Source organism: Ascaphus truei, chromosome 5 (genome assembly GCF_040206685.1).
Source record: "Ascaphus truei isolate aAscTru1 chromosome 5, aAscTru1.hap1, whole genome shotgun sequence".
NCBI lineage: Eukaryota > Metazoa > Chordata > Amphibia > Anura > Ascaphidae > Ascaphus > Ascaphus truei.
The window spans coordinates 95586339-95604518 of record NC_134487.1 but is presented as its reverse complement, the minus strand read 5'-3'; the positions used below and the strand labels follow the sequence as shown (position 1 = coordinate 95604518).

Sequence of the window (18180 nt, the reverse complement as noted above, 5' to 3'; positions counted from 1 at the left end):
ACCTCTCCTTCCCTGTCACCATCTAGGGTTGTGTATTTGGGTGTTTACATCCATTAACCCTGTGTGGCTAGGGCTCGTGCATAATTTATTTGTGTCAATTTAGACAAGGGTATTATTATATTACTGTATTATGTGTATTTTTTGTATTATGAATGATTTTTCATGATAAAAATATATGTATTAATTCTGGTTTCTTCTGGTTTCATTTTCATGCGCACCTATTTTTGTTTTTCTAATTGTAAGTGCGCATTTTAGATGTTTTTTTAACCATTACTTTATTAAATTGAGTTTGTATAGACTACACTAGGCTATTCTCCTGTCTTCTACCTTAGCATACCCACACAGAGTCGTACCTAAGAGGTCATCATAACCAACATTGGATCCTTTGCTGCACACCTGAGTTTTGAGTGTGATATGCTTTATTTACTCACTCTATGTGAGTATAATGTTTGAAGATTAACATCACAGTATCTGCAACTTTTATCAGCAATACTACTCTATATATTTGTTTCTATTACTGATTTTTTTTTGCATATTATGTATCCCTCTCCCTCATCCTGTTTGACAATATTTCAAGGGAACCTTTCCACTTTGCCTCAGGAGGAAAGTTTTCGACTAGTGTATTGTGATTCTGCTCACACATGGATGTGAAGTACGAAGATAATTCAGAAGCTTTAGGCAACTCAAAGAAGTATAACCCCAAAATACAGGAAAAATAACGAATAGGTTGGAAACCAAACAAACGTCTGTGACATCATCACCAGGGTGAAGAAATTAAAATGGCATTTGGCCAAAAATAACTCCTGAAGAAATAACTCTAGTTGAACAAAGATGGTAGTCGACTGGATTCCAAGAGAGATTAAAAGGCCAAGACAACAACCAAAAAGGAGGATGAAATAAAAAAAATAGTTGGAGCAATGTGAAGAGAGGCATGCCACTGCTGCTAAATTAAAGGGGATAATTAGAATCAGGTGTTTAAATAATTAGGTAGATCTTCAGGGGTGAGTTTGGGATGCTCCACCCTATATAAAGATCAGAAACATTGTGAGTTTGGTCTTCACCATACAGATGTGTGGAAACACGTCCTGCCATGATCAAAAGAAATCTCTGAGGACCTCAGAAAAGCAGTTATTGATACTCATTTGTAAAAAAAATGGTTATAAAACCATCTCTAAGGATTTTGGGGCTACACCAATTCACCGAGTTTACAAATGGAGACAGTTCAAGACCACAGTCACTATACTCAGTAACGGTCGTCCTACTAAAATCTCTCCAAAAACAACCAGCAAATCATCAAGGAATTATCATCCAAGGATATGCAGGTCACATTCGCATTGGCTAATGTGAATGTTTATGACTCAACTATCAGAAAACGACTGAACAAGAATGGTGTGCATGGAAGTATAGTAAGGAGGAAACCACTAATCTCTAAAAAGAACATTGCTGCCTGTCTGAAGTTTGCCAAAGAGCACATAGAAGATCCACAAGTCTTCTGGAACAATATTCTCTGGACCGACGAGCCAAAGGTAGAACTTTTTGGCCTCAATGAGAAACATTGTTTGGCGAAAACCAAACACTGCATTCAAACAGAAGAACCTCATCCAAACAGTAAAGCATGGTGGTGGAAGTGTGACAGTTTGGGGCTGCTTTGCTGCCTCAGGACTTGGATGGCTTGCCATCATTCACACAACCATGAATTCTGCATTGTATCAGAAGATTCTAGAGGAGAATGTCAGGCCATTCGTCCGTGAGCTGAAGCTCAAGTGAAAGTGGGTCATCCATCAAGACAATGATCCTAAACATAGAAACAGATCTACAAAACAATGGCTGCAGAAGAAGAAATTCTGCGTTTTAGAATCTCCTAGTCAAAGTCCGAACCTTAACCACGTCAAAATGTTGTGGCAGGACCTGAAGCGAGCTGTTCATGGAAGGAAGGCCTCAAATGTCACTGAGTTGAAGCAGTTCTGTAAAGAGGAATGGGCCAAAATGCTTCAAAACCGATGTGAGGAACTGACCAGCAGTTACAGGAAGCGCTTAGTGGAAGTTGTTGCTGCTCAAGTGGGTGCCACCAGGTACTAATCTAAAGGTTCACATACTTTTTCACACATGGTGATTGAATGTTGAATAATTTGTGGATAAATAAATGTTGAAAAGGGATTATGTTTTTGTGTAATTTGTTATCTTTATCTATTATTAGGACTTAGATTACAAGCCGCTAGGGGGACGTCACGGCTTCCTATTGGCCTGCGTGATAGTTACATAGTTACATAGTTACATAGTAGATGAGGTTGAAAAAAGACATAGGTCTATCAAGTTCAACCCATGCTAAATTTAGACAACAGATACTTTATCCTATATCTATACTTACTTATTGATCCAGAGGAAGGCAAACAAAAAACCCATTAAGGGGAAAAATTAATTCCTTCCTGACTCCAAGAATTGGCAATCGGATTAATCCCTGGATCAACATCCTTCCCATGTTTACTTATTTGGTATATCCCTGTATACCTTTCCCATCTAAAAAGATGTCCAACCTTTTTTTTGAACAAAACTATTGTATCTGTCATCACAGTGCCCATGGTTAATGAATTCCACATTTTAACTGCCCTTATCTGTAAAGAACCCTTTCCTTTGTTGCTGGTGAAATTTCCTTTCCTCCAACCTTAAGGGATGACCCGAGTCCTTTGTACTGCCTGTGGGATGAATAGTTCTTTTGAAAGCTACTTGTATTGTCCACGAATATATTTGTATATAGTTATCATATTCCCTCTTAGACGCCTCTTTTCTAATGTAAATACATCTAATTTAGCTAGCCTCTCATAAGTTAGATTGTCCATCCCCTTTATTAATTTGGTGGCTCTTCTCTGCACTCTCTCTAGTTCCATAATGTCTTTTCTTAGGATTGGTGCCCAACATTGAACTCCATATTCAAGGTGTGGTCTTACTAGTGCTTTGCAAAGGGGCATAATTATGTTTACTTCCCTTCCATCCATTGCCCGTTTGATGCAAGATAAGATCTTGTTTGCCTTTGCAACTACTGCATGACATTGGGCACTATTGCTGCAAAGGCAAACAAGATGCGGGACATTTAAACCACCATTATGTTAGACACACCGTTCCCTGGCTGCAGATACTGGCACCCTTTCCGGAGGTATTAGAGGAGTAAAAACTGCACGTAGAAAATGGTTTAAAAGATGTATTAGGTCAAAACATAATGTATCAATATATAATTTCTCAGGGTCTTTGATGAAGGCTGCTCTGGGATCTGAAGCACTCAAATTATATTTTGACCCAATATATTTTTGAATCACTTGCCGTGTGCTTGTTTTTTCTTCCTGCTCTAACATCCTGAGATTGCTTTAATTATAATGAGGAATATGAACATGGACTCGTGTGTTCCAGCGAATAAACTGTGAAAAGGAAAAAGACCTGGGGCTTTATCAAGCACCACCGAATAAGAATGTATTCAATCCATATATACAGATGCACATGTGCCATGGGAATATTTTATTCTTATTATGATAATTTTAGAAAGTTAAACCCCTTGTTTAGTATGTAACATTTGTGAACTATTTTTCTACAACATTATTCCTAATCTATATTAGTATATTTTTGATTATTTCTTCTCTTTAGAAAGATCTGGCTTCACAGTGAGACCTGTTGCTGGATACCTATCTCCTCGAGACTTTTTAGCAGGCTTAGCCTATCGAGTGTTTCACTGCACTCAATACATCAGGCACGGATCAGATCCCCTCTACACACCTGAACCGTAAGTGTGCTGCGTTTCTCATTTGTAGCAAGATGAAACCTGGCTGTGGAGATTAATATGCAACAGAGGACGCGACATTTAAATTATAGCACATTCAATTATGCTAAGGTTCCTCTCTGCTCAATACGGCTAATGAACAACATCTGTCATTTTGTATCCAAGAAAATCAATAAAGGTTGGGTTCACTTGATTATAGGAAAATGCATGTTTCAAATGCTTCTTTCAAGATGCAGTTATTTCCGTCTACTGAAGACAGTGCCTGTGCATTACTGTTCAGGCCCTTCTATTACCAAGGCATCACCAAATCAATACAATGAGAAAGCGTTCTAGTGGAAGCATGTGATAATGGACACATCTATGAGCACAGGTTTTTTTTTGTAGATTTGCGTTGACTACAGTAATGTAAATTATTGGATTAACTATATTTGGGAAGTCAATTGTTGTCCATTATAATTTATTGGGGAAAAGCAATCAAATAACTAGCATGGTTAAGTGTTTCTTTAATGAAAGGACAGCATAGACAGTTTTTTTTTTTTAAATGTGATCACACTTATTTTTATTTTATCTCTCAAATGCAAGCAGTTTAGCATTTACATCAAGGTGACATTTGTAATGATTCCTTCATCAGAAACCAATACATAGCTTATACTACTTATTTAAATCATCATATTTAATTAGCACCTTATGTGGCATTATACTAATGTATTGTAAATATCATGTGTATTTGAGTAAAGGGGCCATGTACCTATGGAGGTATTATACTTCCTAGGAAGTAACAGATGGAATTATATTTACTCACGGGTTATTTCTCAGGAAAATATTTGTGACCAGAATGCTAAAAATGCTATGTGATAAGGTCTAATACAACCCAAATTAAACTGCTCATTTGAATTCATATACTATTTAATAGGCCTGCATCCTGGTCTAAATTATTAAATGCTAAATTTGAATTGGTGATGCAACCAATTAATTAGTACTAACTAGGAATATACAAGAGGTTATTGTGGTACGCTTGGAATTCATTAGTGTCAATAACAATTTAGTTTGTTTTTGCATATGTATGTTCCAATTTGCCTTGTTTACATTGGCTTAGGGTACTATAAAATTGCAGTTGTATAACAAAAGTGTTGATTTTTCTGCAATATTTATGAAAATGTCATTGAACGTCATTGAACGTCATTGAAGGTCAATCAAAGTGTGGATATTTTTGGTCATATTGCACTATTATGGTTTTTACATGAAAGTTAATTAACACCACCACACAGAATACAAACAGCTAGGGAGAAAAAAAAATGGTACCTTGTTTGGAGAATACTTGCCCTTTGCTGTAATGAAATCGTACAACATGTCTGAAGTCAGCTGCAAGAAAAAAAAGAACGACATTTTTCAAACAGACCATAATATCCTCATTTGGAATCACAGACAGCTGCAGTTTAATGTACCAAATACCAGGTAAGTATCTCATAATGTATTCGGTTCATTTGATCACAAATCTGATAAACAGCTGGTATTTTTCAGCACTTCCATGGACCCAAATAAAAGTAATATTGATGCTCAGGAGTTTTTGAAAATCCTTGTGTGTATGCTCAGAACAATTTGTAACCCCATATATTCCAAATGTACTGGAAAACAGTTAATTTAATGATACGCTGATACTGCAAAACATGCAAAGCCTTTCCGGAAACTTTTGTGCAAAAAAAAAAAAACATACATTACATTATTTTATTCAAACTAGAATTAAACCGTTTAAAAAATGTGGATTAAAATCTAGCGTTAGAAAAACATAAAATAGTAACAAATCTGCAAAATTCCTTTAATGCCTAGGTACTATAAACAATGTCACTAAATACATACTTAAAGGAGAAGTTCCCTCTACTCCGTGTTTTTTTTACATCATGGAAACCGGGGCTGTTTTACTATTTTGAGCTCTGGGGACCCCCTGGAACCAGAGATACTTATCGGGGAAGTTACCAGGTATACATTTCCCACAGTGGAAACGTAATGGCTGCTACATCTCGGGCCAATAGGAAGCTGCAATATCAGTTGTGGCGTTCTATTGGATGGCCAATTAAATCTCCTTTTAAAACCAGGAGTAATACTGGTAACTTTACCAATAAGTATCTTAGGAACTAGGGTGGGGGGTCCTCAAAGCTCAAATATTGCGGTATAGCTCTGGAACACCCCCAAGGGTTGATTAGGGTGGATGGCTCCTATAAGCATTGAAAGTCCCAACTGAATATGTGAAATAAACCAAAAAGTTAATAATGCTCAGTTAATCAAAGCCAGTTATCTAGTTCACTAATAATTGTCATTTTTACCAGGGATACTTGTCATGAACTTCTGGGGCACGTCCCTTTACTTGCGGATGCAAAGTTTGCCCAGTTTTCACAGGAGATTGGCCTTGCTTCGCTGGGAGCGTCTGATGAAGATGTTCAGAAACTAGCAACCGTGAGTCTAAAAAGCAACAGTTACATTTATCATCATGTTTTTGTTGTTGTTGTAAATGACTCTTTACGTTAAATAAACATCAAATAGCTTATTATTCACTGAAGTGTAATAGCTATTATCGATCTTTAACTGCCAATCAAGTGAGTACATCTCTTAGTTTGATCTCTGTTATTGCAATCGTGTTGATGCTTTCAAGGTTTAAATGATAAAGCAAATGTTTGACCTTTATATAACTACAACATAGTTCACTCTTTTAAATGATTTGTGTGCTCCTGCCATTGTAAAACATTGCTCCAGGAAGTTTCCTAAACCTTTTATTAGATATAATCTATGCAGTCTGTATCTGATTGTTTGGATTAGGTACAGTATTTCTATTTCAAACAAGGATGTTTTTCCAGATATTGTGCTACCTACATTACTTTTTCTTATTTTTCATGTGCTATACTGTACCTGTAACATTGTTATTACAGATACTTTCTCATTCGTACTTAAGGTCCTTACAATGCAATTTCCTAATATGCATACATTAATTCTAATTGAACAACATGACTAATTTTATAATGAGTACAATATATTCAAGTCCCACTCATATAGTAAGTTACACATACTACAATTTTGGTTTCACTATTGTTTTTAAAAACATACGTTGACTATTACTTACTGAAGTACTGTATAGTTTTTCTAGAACTCCCAAAATCCACTCATCTGGCCTTTAAAAACTATTGAATAATGGAGCATTCGTCAAACAGCCGAGGAACATTGCTAACCTTTTTTACACCAATGACAAGCTGAAGAACATTTTAATCCTGTATAAGAAACTTGTGTTCAGTATATGATGCAATTTAACAAGTCAAAAGGAGTGATACTGGGTATGGCCAAATGTATGCAACAAAAGACAGAAAAGCCCAAAGCTTCATCCAATATGACAAAATATATAGTAATTGGTATATAGTTAAATGCTTCAATAATAATATTCTCATAAACAAGGGTATTTTGGTTAAACCCTTTGGCCAAAGTGCTATAAGCCTGCACGCCAACGTCAAGGAATGAGCAAACTTTGCAGGTCCTAAAACTAACCTGTTGAAAATTTTATTTCAGTTGTTTGGAGGTTGGTGTTAGGACCTGCAATGTTTGGTCATGCCTTGACGTTGGCTTGCAGGCTTACAGCACTTTGGCCAAAGGGTTTAACCAAATGAGCCTTGTTTATGAGAATATTATTATTGAAGTATTTAACTAGATACCAATTACTATATATTTTGTCATATTGGATGTAGCTTTGGGCTTTTCTGTCATTTGTATGATGCAATTCAGTAAGAATATGATGCAGGTCCTCATTTGTATAAGATTAGTATGATACATTGATAGACGATAGGAAAATATTAGTACCATCAGCCTTCACTAATAAATAAGATTTGATTGGATTAATGTCTTGAAGTCTGCATAAGTAATAATGACTATATGCAAACACCAAGCATATGCAGTTTGCGTCAATTTAAGAGTCTGCATCATACCCAGGTTTTTGATAAATGACTGCAATAGTGTAGCAAGGATATGTGTCAGAGGCTGAGTGCTATGTACGCCTCTTCAAAATAAAAAATGTTTATCACCATCTGTTTCTATTAGGTATAGATTGAGTTTTCTGATGATGATATGTATTCCTTCTGTGGAACTACATGGGTTTTTTGCACCTTTCAGAAAGATTGATGAGCTGGTCCTCAGACCTACTATTGTTGCAAAGAAAAAAAACAAAAGACTGGCTTTTAGACTACTTATATTGTGCTGCGACTGCAAGGGGAAGGAGTTACAGTAATTGGACTCCTGCTAGAGAGAGTGATGATGACAACCTACCAGCTCTTGAACTCCAGATTTGGTGGAAAGCAATGTTAAAAAAAAGGCAAAGATGCTTCAGTAGTGTGGGGGCAAGCGACACCGTGCCGACTCATATTAATTTCCAGGTGGTTTCTAGAACTTTGCCTTTCCGTTATAACCCATCTCACAGCAACGCAGTTCTGGCCTCATCGCAAGGAACATTAGTGTTTTACATCAAACGTATATTTACATTTCGACAATGAATAATGGTCAAAAAATAAATGTAAAAAACAAGTGCATTAAGTGGTGTAATTACATTTGGTTACTTCTAAGTTAGAAGAAATGTTATTTTCTCCTGTGGCTTCAGTTTTCGTTTGTTATGCACTTTTCCCATTTTCTTTTGCTAATTGCATTCAATGCAGAAAATGTTGTGAAACATAGTGCTGTAGGATCTCATTAATGGGCAAACAATCAGGAAACAACTTGGATTATGAGCCCTATTTGAAACTCTTTTAAAGCCCATGAAACTGTTGTGAAAAAAAGCAAAACAAAAAAACAGTTCAATGGGCCAAACTCGATAACAGATTGTAAAAGCATAAGCATGTATATGAGCAACACGTTTTTTTTAGTGCTATTGGGCTAATAAAGCTTTTTTTTATCAATCTGTGCTTGCCAAGCCCACAGCCAATACAACAGCACTGTTGGAATGTTTTGTAGTCTAAAGTGCCACTATTTCCCAGAACACCGTGCTGTACAATGAGATTGCTCAGATTTAGTCCTCATAATTTGACAGTTACAGTAAGTCTTTCTGGAATATGACAGACTCAGATTGCTTGTCATATTCATTCACAATAGTAAGCAGGCTGATTGTGAGAAGGTACAGTAAGCCGCTTAAAAAAATAAATCCATCTGTAGTGGGCACGTTGTTTTTTTAGGGAAACGCTGTATCCAGAACAGCCAATTATGTTTTGGATGTAATGTAGTCCTGCATTAAAGCAGCAATCTCTCGTAGGACTAAAGTGTATTAATGGCAGCAAGTATGGCCATATGTATTGCTAAATAATCTTTTAGGTTTAGTTTGTAAACATTTAGAGCTGAGAGGGGCAGGGCGGAGGGTGGGAGGGGATAGTGATTTCCTCTGGCTTCTCCCTTTGGTCTGAAGTCACCTAGTGTTCAACAAAGGTTTGCACAACCAGAGCCCCCTCTCCTTACGTTATTTGGCTCTCTGATAAGGACAGGACTGGCTAAGGGAAAATAAAATACTTGACTGATAAACATTCTCCTATCCAGAAGCCCCATAGAAAGCAATTTGTAATTACATTTAGAGAAACAAAAGAATTACAATCTTTGCTTTTAGCATTGTTAGATTAGCTAAAGGGAGACCAATTTGATTGGTTAATTGCTTTCAAAAGGTTGTTTTGGGGTGGCTATGTGGGATTGCACCTTCAATGATACCTCTGTTTTCCTTACTTGAAAATCAGAATAAACGTACAAGTCAGAAAATAAACAATAGTGTCTCTAGAAATCCGTTATCCGTTATGTTTATCAAAATGTAATGAATTCTGACTTGTTAGTACAGTGTAACCAAGATTCAACAGCGGTGCTACTAAATAAGAGCATATTACTGTATTGATAACACAAAACCCTTATGTTTTATGGATAGCAATCCCCTCCATACTGAGTATTATTTGTTTCTAGTTACCAGAACCCTGGGGTCCTCTGGAGCTTATCCGTGGTTCATCAGCCTGCAGAGACTCCCTGGGTTCTTGGGATATTTGTAGTTTTTGTGGTAGTTTTTGTAGTATTGATACAAAAAACCCTTCAAATATGGCCACTTGGTCAACAATTGAAAATTGCAATGGCATTTCCTGATATGACAATGATGTTGTAGCTTTCTATCAGCCACCTCAGATCCAGCATGGCCAACAAATATACCTCCCACCCCTGTAGCGGGTCACACACACAGCACCAGCAGGAGCAGACACCATTGCTTGTGTAACCCTGTTTCCCCCCTCTTCTGGGAACTACACAGGTTACTGCTTCTATGTGGTGCTGAAGCCTACCTGTGGTGTCAAGAGAAGCTGAGCTGCACGATGTTATGGGCAATGAGACAGGTTTTAGGGACATATTTCTTACTCACTCATGGTACAGCGCCTCCAGCCATGATAGGATCTCAGGATGTGAGATATCAGTTCCCATGACTGCAGGTGTCTTCCTCCTGCCCAGTAACTGACAACTAGGCAGAGGTCTGGGTGAACAAGCAGCTTTATTCAGGTCATCACACAGCATCTTTAGCAGCATAATCTTCTGCATACGTCCCAGGACTTCTGGACGGTGTTTTATCTCTCCACTGCTCCAGGTGGTCTCAGGCTAGCCAGCCCAAGTGAACAACTTACCCCACAATGGGGAAGAATCGCAGCTCCCACCATCACCTCACCCTCCTTCACCCTAGCTAGGGATCAGAGAGGGGCTCCATCCACCTCCTCATACCCTGAGGTGAAGAGGCAGACTGATACATCCTCTCTCTCCAAGGTGGAGAGGAAGACTCCTCACTAACTTTATCCTACTCCTCCTTAGAAACTTCTGGAAGGGGCGGGCTCATGGACTGTACCCACCTACAAGGGTCTGTACACAGGCCATGAGACACCACCTACCTTCCTTCAATTTCTGAGGAAGCAGGAAGGGGGGTCAAGGGCCCACAGATTAACCTGCTAATGCATGGATCATAACAGGTCTTACATAGCAGATACACTATGTGGGAAGAAACAGGTACCGCTGCACATACCATGTTACACTTGCACAGTAATTATCCGGTTAACATGCCTTTGCTAGCAGGTGCGATAACGCCTGTTACATCTGTATATGCAGAAAAAGCCTCGTACAAGCTGTTTCGGATGTATATTGGATTTATCTAAATAGCACATTTTGTGCAACATAGAGATAATTTCATACAAACTATTTATTGTAAGCCTGTATAGACCTACAGCTAAATACAAACTATTTATTGTAAGCCTGTATAGACCTACAGCTAAATAGCCAGTTACATGCTTCATCGCAATAACTTGGAAAAAGTTACAGTGCCTTGACAGTGGCCAAAGGGAAACCATTATTTAGGCGGTAGCTACGCTAGTATAATACAGTATCGAATTATGGATTGATAAATCAGTCTACTCAAATTATTATATTGATTATACTCTAGTTATATATAGGATAGCTTTGCAAAAATTGGATGTGCAGACGTTTCCCTTTGCTGTTTAGGCAGAACTAGTGCATATCAATCCAGTCTACAACTATGAGCTACTTTCACACACATGTAACACCCTTTCCCTCCCCCCTAAGGGAGATTCGTATGTTACGGACATTATGCATGATGCTATCCTGTAGGCTTCCAGGAGGCTGATTCTCCGCAGATGTAGCAGGGAGTTTGGGGTGCAGGGGTCTTTTCCTCTGGTTGGTGCAGTGCCTCCATCCTGCAGGGCTCTGCCAGGGGCAGAGATTCATCCCTACAGGAACTTTCCTTCTAGCAAGATGCACTCTGAAGTACCAGCAACAATGCAACTTGTCTTTTATTCAGGGTCTCACATCCTTACAGCATACATAGTCCTTCTCCTCATAAGGCATTCTGGCCCAGGGGTATCTTTCCCTCTATCCTACGGGGAAAAGCAGCAGCCAGAGCCCTGGAAACTCTCTGCACTCAGACACCAGAGCCTGTGCTGGAACACTAACCCACCTGACCCCTTAAGGTGTAAGGCAGAACACCCACTAGCCCAAGGCTAGGGCTGGAACAGAACTGGGGAGAACAGGGAGGGCCCCCCTTTTTGTACCTGGGAAGGGGTTAGTCCCTTAGCCCCTGTATCTGGGCAGGCCTGGCTGATATCATGGCCTCACACCAGTCAACCACCCCCCTCTGGTTACATATGACTCTAACTGCCACTAGGCCTGCACCTGCACATTGCAACTTAGGGGCCTATGCAGAGAGCAGCGCTATTTCGAAATTCGCCATTTTTTGTAGAAAATCGCGCAGAAAACAGCAGAAAATGGCGAGTTCCGAAAAACGAGCCAATTTTTCTTTTCTATTTGTAAAACTCGCCTCGCGGCTGGCGAGAACCTCAATCTCGCCAGTTTTAAAAATATCCTAATGCAGAGAGCCGCGAACGGCATCTAGCGGCTGTTCGCGCCAATAAAATGGCGCGATTGTCTCCTTTTTGCCTCGCCAGAAAAAATTGGCAAGAAGCTGCCGCTCGCGGCCATTGCAATGGGGAAAAAAAGGCGCGAATTTGTTTTTACACGTTTCTGAAGCGCGCATCTCGCCAATTTAAACTCGCCACACGCATCCATGTTAAACATAGCAGAATTCGCACTTTTCTGCATATGGAGAATAAAACTCTCCAAAAAAGCTACTTTTTACTAAATTCGCCATTTTTAAAATTCGCTGCTCTCTGCATAGGCCCCTTAGTGTCTCTCGTGGGAGACAGCTCCCTTGCAGGCCATAAGTAAGAGGGTTTAACCCTACCACTGCTGGATGATGCTAAACAGACAGCACCAAGGGCAAAGGATTTTAGTAGCCAGGGGCTACATGGCTACACATATAATTGACCATCAACTGAAAATACAGTGGTGAGAAAAAGTTTGTGAACTCAAATGATAATTACGGAAATTCCATAGTTTTTCCATGATAACTTTCATGAATCAAACCCAGTTATTTCTTAAATATACACTAGGATTTATATTAACCAATTCCATGTCTTTTGAAGCAATATGCTGTATAAATTAGACAAACAATTAGTAATTAAGACTCAGGGTATGTGAAAAAGTAAGTGAAACCCTGGTTTTATCAACTAAATTGAAGGGAATAATTAGAATCAGGTGTTGAAATAATTAGGTAGTTCTTCAGAGGTGAGTTTGGAAGTCCCCTCTGTAACAGGGACTTATCATTGTTGGAGAGAAACTGCCTCTAAATCCAGCAGTGTGCTGATTAATGGCACAGGCAATCAACCAGACTCCACCTGGCTGATTAGGACTGTTAGAAAAAGCTTGGTCTGAGTAACAGGAAAGAGATTCCTTAGCTCACAAGGGAGCTGACAGAAGGAAAAGCAGGGCTGTGATCTGGGAGCAAGACAAAAGGGGAACAGACCTCTATGCCTGGACCCTCAAACAGACACCTACTCGGACACCACTGACCTGAAGGGCCACCTGCGTTAAGGTACCGCTGAGACTTTGGTGTGATAAGTGGGTAAGGGGCTTTCCCCCCTCCCCCACGCAGCCTTGCAGAGAGGCACTGGGGAAGTAAGTTAGTCCTTACACAGGGATAGGTGTTTATTGTTTTATGTATATTTTGTTTGCGGTATTGTGTTAAAGGAACAGGCAATAAAGCCTTATTTTAATTTTACCTTAAAAACGGTCTTCATTGCATACCTGTGCACACATCTCTTACACCCACCCTATATAAAGATCAGAAACGTGGTGAGTTTGGTCATCAGCATACAGGTGTGTGGAAACATGTCATGCCATGGTCAAAAGAAATCCCTGAGGACCTTAAAATAGCAGTTATTAATGCTCATCAGTCTAGAAAGCGTTACAAAACCATTTTTAAGGATTTGGGGCTCCACCAATCCGCTGTCACACAGATGGAGAAAGTTGAAGGCCACAGTCTCTCCACCCGGGAGCAGTCATCGAACCAAACTCTCTCCAAGAACAAACTGGCAAATCGTCCAGGAAGTCACAAAGAACCACAGAGTAACATCCAAGGATCTGCAGGACACTCTCACCTTGCCTAATGTGAATATTCATTATTCAACTATCAGAAAAAGACTGAACAAGAATTGTGTTCATGGAAGGATAACATGGAGGAAACCACTGAAAATATTCTCCAAAAAGAACATTGTAGCACGTTGGATGGTCCCCAAAGAGCACAAAGATCATCTACAAGACTTCTGGAACAATGTTCTCTGGACAGACGAGTCAAAGGTAGAACTTTTTGGCCTCAATGAAAAACATCATATTTGGCAAAAACCAAACAGCATTCGAACAGAAGAACCTCATCCTAACCGTCAAGCATGGTGGTGGGGTGTGATGGTTTGGCGCTGCTTTGCTGCCTCAGTACCTGGACGGCTTGCCATCATTGACACAACCATGAATTCTGCATTGTATCAGAAGATTATAGAGGAGAATGTCAGGCCATCTGTCCATGAGTTGAAGCTGAAGTGAAAGTGGGTCATGAGTCAAAGCAGTTCAAGGGGCAAAATTCCTCAAAACCTATGTGAGAGATTGACCAGCAGTTACATAAAACGTTTGCTGAAGTCATTGCTGCTCAAGGGGGTGCCACCAGGTACTGAATCTAAAGGTTCACACACTTTTTCAAAGATAGATATTGAATGTTGAATTATTTGTGGATAAATGTTTACAAACAAATACAATACTATATTAAAAAAAAATGGAAAACGGCGTCTAGGCATATATGTGCTACTCGTTAAGCTTGTTAATGGTGTCAATCTGTCTTAATAGATATTGTATTGACACCCACAGCTAATACTTAGAACAAAAATTCTCTTTGGATTTATAGTGGACAGACACAGAGTCCAGCCACTATATTTTCTGTTACTATTTGGTAACAGATTAATTTAAAAAAAAACTATGTACTGAAGCTATATGAGGCTAAAGATGCTTGAACCTTGTCCCTATTGATGCACCTAATAACCCAGAATAGTGAGCAGGTAACTGTTGTTAAAACCTCTCACCACTAAACAGATTTTTAATGTAATACTCAAGGTATCACCTCAGTCAAAGGTACCGAAGTGTCTACAATGGTGGATGGCTTGGCGACTTTGTTCGAACACCAGTAATAATATTAGTTACTTAGCAATTATAGTAGAACAAGATCGCAACAGTATCATAGTAAAATTACTTTGTCCATTCTTGCTGCCCACGGCTGCAGTCGACGAAACGCTCCGATTCCAAGACTCCCTCGCCTCTCCGATGAGCTGACATCACGTAGAAAGTGACATCAGACGTACCCGACGTACGTTTCACCACGTTGGCTTCATCAGGGGAAAATTTCCAAGTAATCCGGTATGGTTACTATGGATACAGATAGCTTCTTATATCCTATTGATGGTGTGTGTGTCTGTCAGTATGACGCGTGTACTAGTCACGCCCCTTTATAGCACTATTCGGTATTCACTTTATCACATGATACACAATAGCCTATCCTGCAGGTCCCTGCTGTCTCTAACTGTAACGAGGGAGGGGGAGTGTTATTTTAGGCTGATGAGGGTGGAGGACCACCTCCATGGTCATGGTGATATAAGTGATGCTAGTATACAATTTGATTATTCATTTTGACATAATTTGTTATAATTTTAAGTCCCGCCTATCTCCACTCCTATTCCGAGGATTTTTCATGGTACTATGATGCATAGCAGTAATCGATCAGAGTCTAAATTAGGTATCGATTTTGCAGTTTCCATGTGTACACATATCTATTAGTTGGCAAGTCTTTGATTAAATAAACCTCTACAGATATATATACTACGGCTTTGAAAGAATAAAGTTATTTTATATTGGTAGCAGAAAACATTCAATACATCTTGATATTTAGCCATGTTACCCCATTGTGATAACATTTTTACACATATGGTACATATAAATGGATAATATTATATACATTTTAAGTACATATTGATTTTAATCAAAAGATGTTTAGACAAGATGAAGTGCTTCTCCTGGCATAGTACAAATGTATTCTTAGTGTAGAAATTACTGTTATTTATTCCAATGGTGCACTCAATTGTCTCTCAGTGACCTGAAGCTAGTTATGTGATAGTTAAATGAATGGCGTAAATAGAAAGCCTTCATTTAGGCCTTCCGGGCTTAATGTGGATAAGTTGTATATCCACCGTGATTCATTTTGTAGTAATTTCTTGTCCTAGTTGCCACCTCGTTTTTCGAAAGGAACACTATCAATCCCCTGGAAATATAACACATGGCTGTTTCCTCGATGTCTGACCCTAACATGTCTAGACACCGGGGTATCTAGGTCATTCCTAATTGCTCCAATGTGTTCTAGGATGTGCCTACGGAATTCCCGGCCTGTTTTCCCGACATATTTCATGCTGCAGCTACAGCGAATCAAATAAATGATTCTTAAGGTTTTACAGTTGATGAAACTACGCATAGAGTTCGGCTTACCCTTGTTATCAAATGTGTTACTTGGTTTGATATACTTGCAAGCCTTGCAAGACCCACATCTGTATGTCCCTGCATTCTTTTGTGGGAACCATGTTAGTAAAGGTTTATTTTCAAGTCTCTGGAAATTACTATGGACTAATGTGTCCTTTAAGTTTCTTGAGCGTCAGCTAACCCTATCTGGTTCGGTATTGAGCACTTCACTCAAATCTTTATCATCTAGCAGGATATGCCAATGTTGTTTTTATAGAATTTCCTGATCTCATTCCATTGCGCACTATAAGTGCCTATGACTCTTATCACACTTTTCTTTTCCTTGGGTTTTAATTTATCCTGCGGGAGAGCTGGTCTTGATGATTTTTTTACATATAATATTGTATTTGTTGTTTTTGTCTTTCGTCGTTGTTATTCACTCCCAAACACATATGTTTTTTAAATCATAAAATTAAAAATTCATTTTATACACGTGAGGGTGTTTATTAGTGCCGCACAAGGGGGATTATTTCTCTCTTAGTAAATACATTAACCTTTCTCCGCGAGCACCGCCTTCCCCTTTATGTTGTTTGGGATTTCATAAATCATTCACTATTTTGCCCACTGGGACGTTTGAGCAGGGTTACTTCAAGCCCTAAAAAACTTACCTCTGTTCTCATTTAAATGTTTAAAAAGTATCATGTTTTTGTGTCATTTGTTTAATCAGGTTATTTTTTTATCTATTATTAGGACTTAGATTAAGCTCTAATAACATTTTAGGCTTGAAATATGTGAAAATTGTAAGGGGTTCACAAACGTTTTATTCACCAGTGTATATGTATCGCACATAACATGAACCATTTTCCTGCCTATTTTAGATAGATTCATGCCCATAACCACTACAAAAAAATTCGATTTTTGTTAAGAGTGGAATATAATAGGGTTGTGGCTAGGGCATAGGGCAAAGTCAAGCTAAAAGAGAAGGGAATCAAGACCAATGCAACTTGGGATGCCCCTAGTAGATGGGGACTAAAACAAAAGCAAAAGATAGAGGCATGGGTGCTAAAGGCCAAGTCAGGGCAACAGCGTAGTAAGCAAAGAGGGGGCTTTGCACACCAAAAAGTGATGCAAACTAGGGCACAGGGTGACACTGCTATTTGCATGGCAAGCACGTGGGCTTAAAGTAGCAAAACATAGAGCCGCGCAATTTTTAAAAAACTTTTTTAATTACATTTTTATTACAGGATTGAAGCAGGAGGTCTCCGGAGCTGAACGGTGTTAGTTTCTTATGTGAAAATCCTATGGGATTCACTAACTTTTTTTCGCCACTGTATCTCACAACATACTGTACTGTGTATTATCAATGGTTATAATAGGTCCATGACAGAGTAATTTAGGACTCCCAACCACCTAGTTTATAATTATGCTGACCAAATATGAGCAGTTTGGATATTATTAAAACTCCAATGTTTATTTCTCTTCTTCAGTTGTGCGAAACAGAAACTTTTGGGACATACTGCCCCCATACTGCATTACTATTTTAGTGCCATACAGTATTTCTTTCTTTTATACCTCTTTTTCAGAGGATCCTGACATTTGTAGCAATTTTATTCTGTTGGTAAATAATATGTAGTGGGGTTTCACCGGGACCAGGTGTGTGATGACGCTGCATTCCTGTTGGCTCACAGAAGGTCTGAGATCCTGCTAATGTTGGTGGGAAAACAGGACAGGCTTTAGGGGTGATAGCTGGTTCTCCTACAGTTTGGTGTCAGCGCCTCCATCTGCCGCAGGCTCCAGGAGTTCTGAAGGCAGTCCCTGCGGAAGAGCTCTCTCACACTCCTCCTGATAGACTGCAAACTCAAGCAGGAGTATATTTTGTAACAGGAACATATTTATTCTTCTCCATCACAGAATACAACATACAGGCAGCACTGCTACTTAACACTGGTCTCTAGCCTTAGAATGGTCCCTGGAGTCAAACCCCCAGCCATGGGCAC

The 18180-nt window shown here is 39.1% G+C and overlaps 1 protein-coding gene across 1 annotated transcript in view; it reads left to right on the top strand.

The window, feature by feature from the left end:
• TPH2 (tryptophan hydroxylase 2) overlaps window positions 1-18180 on the top strand; it is a 121153-nt gene that overhangs the window by 33073 nt on the left and 69900 nt on the right. The window contains exons 7-8 of the mRNA XM_075600230.1: window positions 3634-3769; window positions 6091-6217. Of these exons, the coding sequence (XP_075456345.1) occupies window positions 3634-3769; window positions 6091-6217 (263 nt within the window). The remainder of the gene's footprint in view (window positions 1-3633; window positions 3770-6090; window positions 6218-18180) is intronic.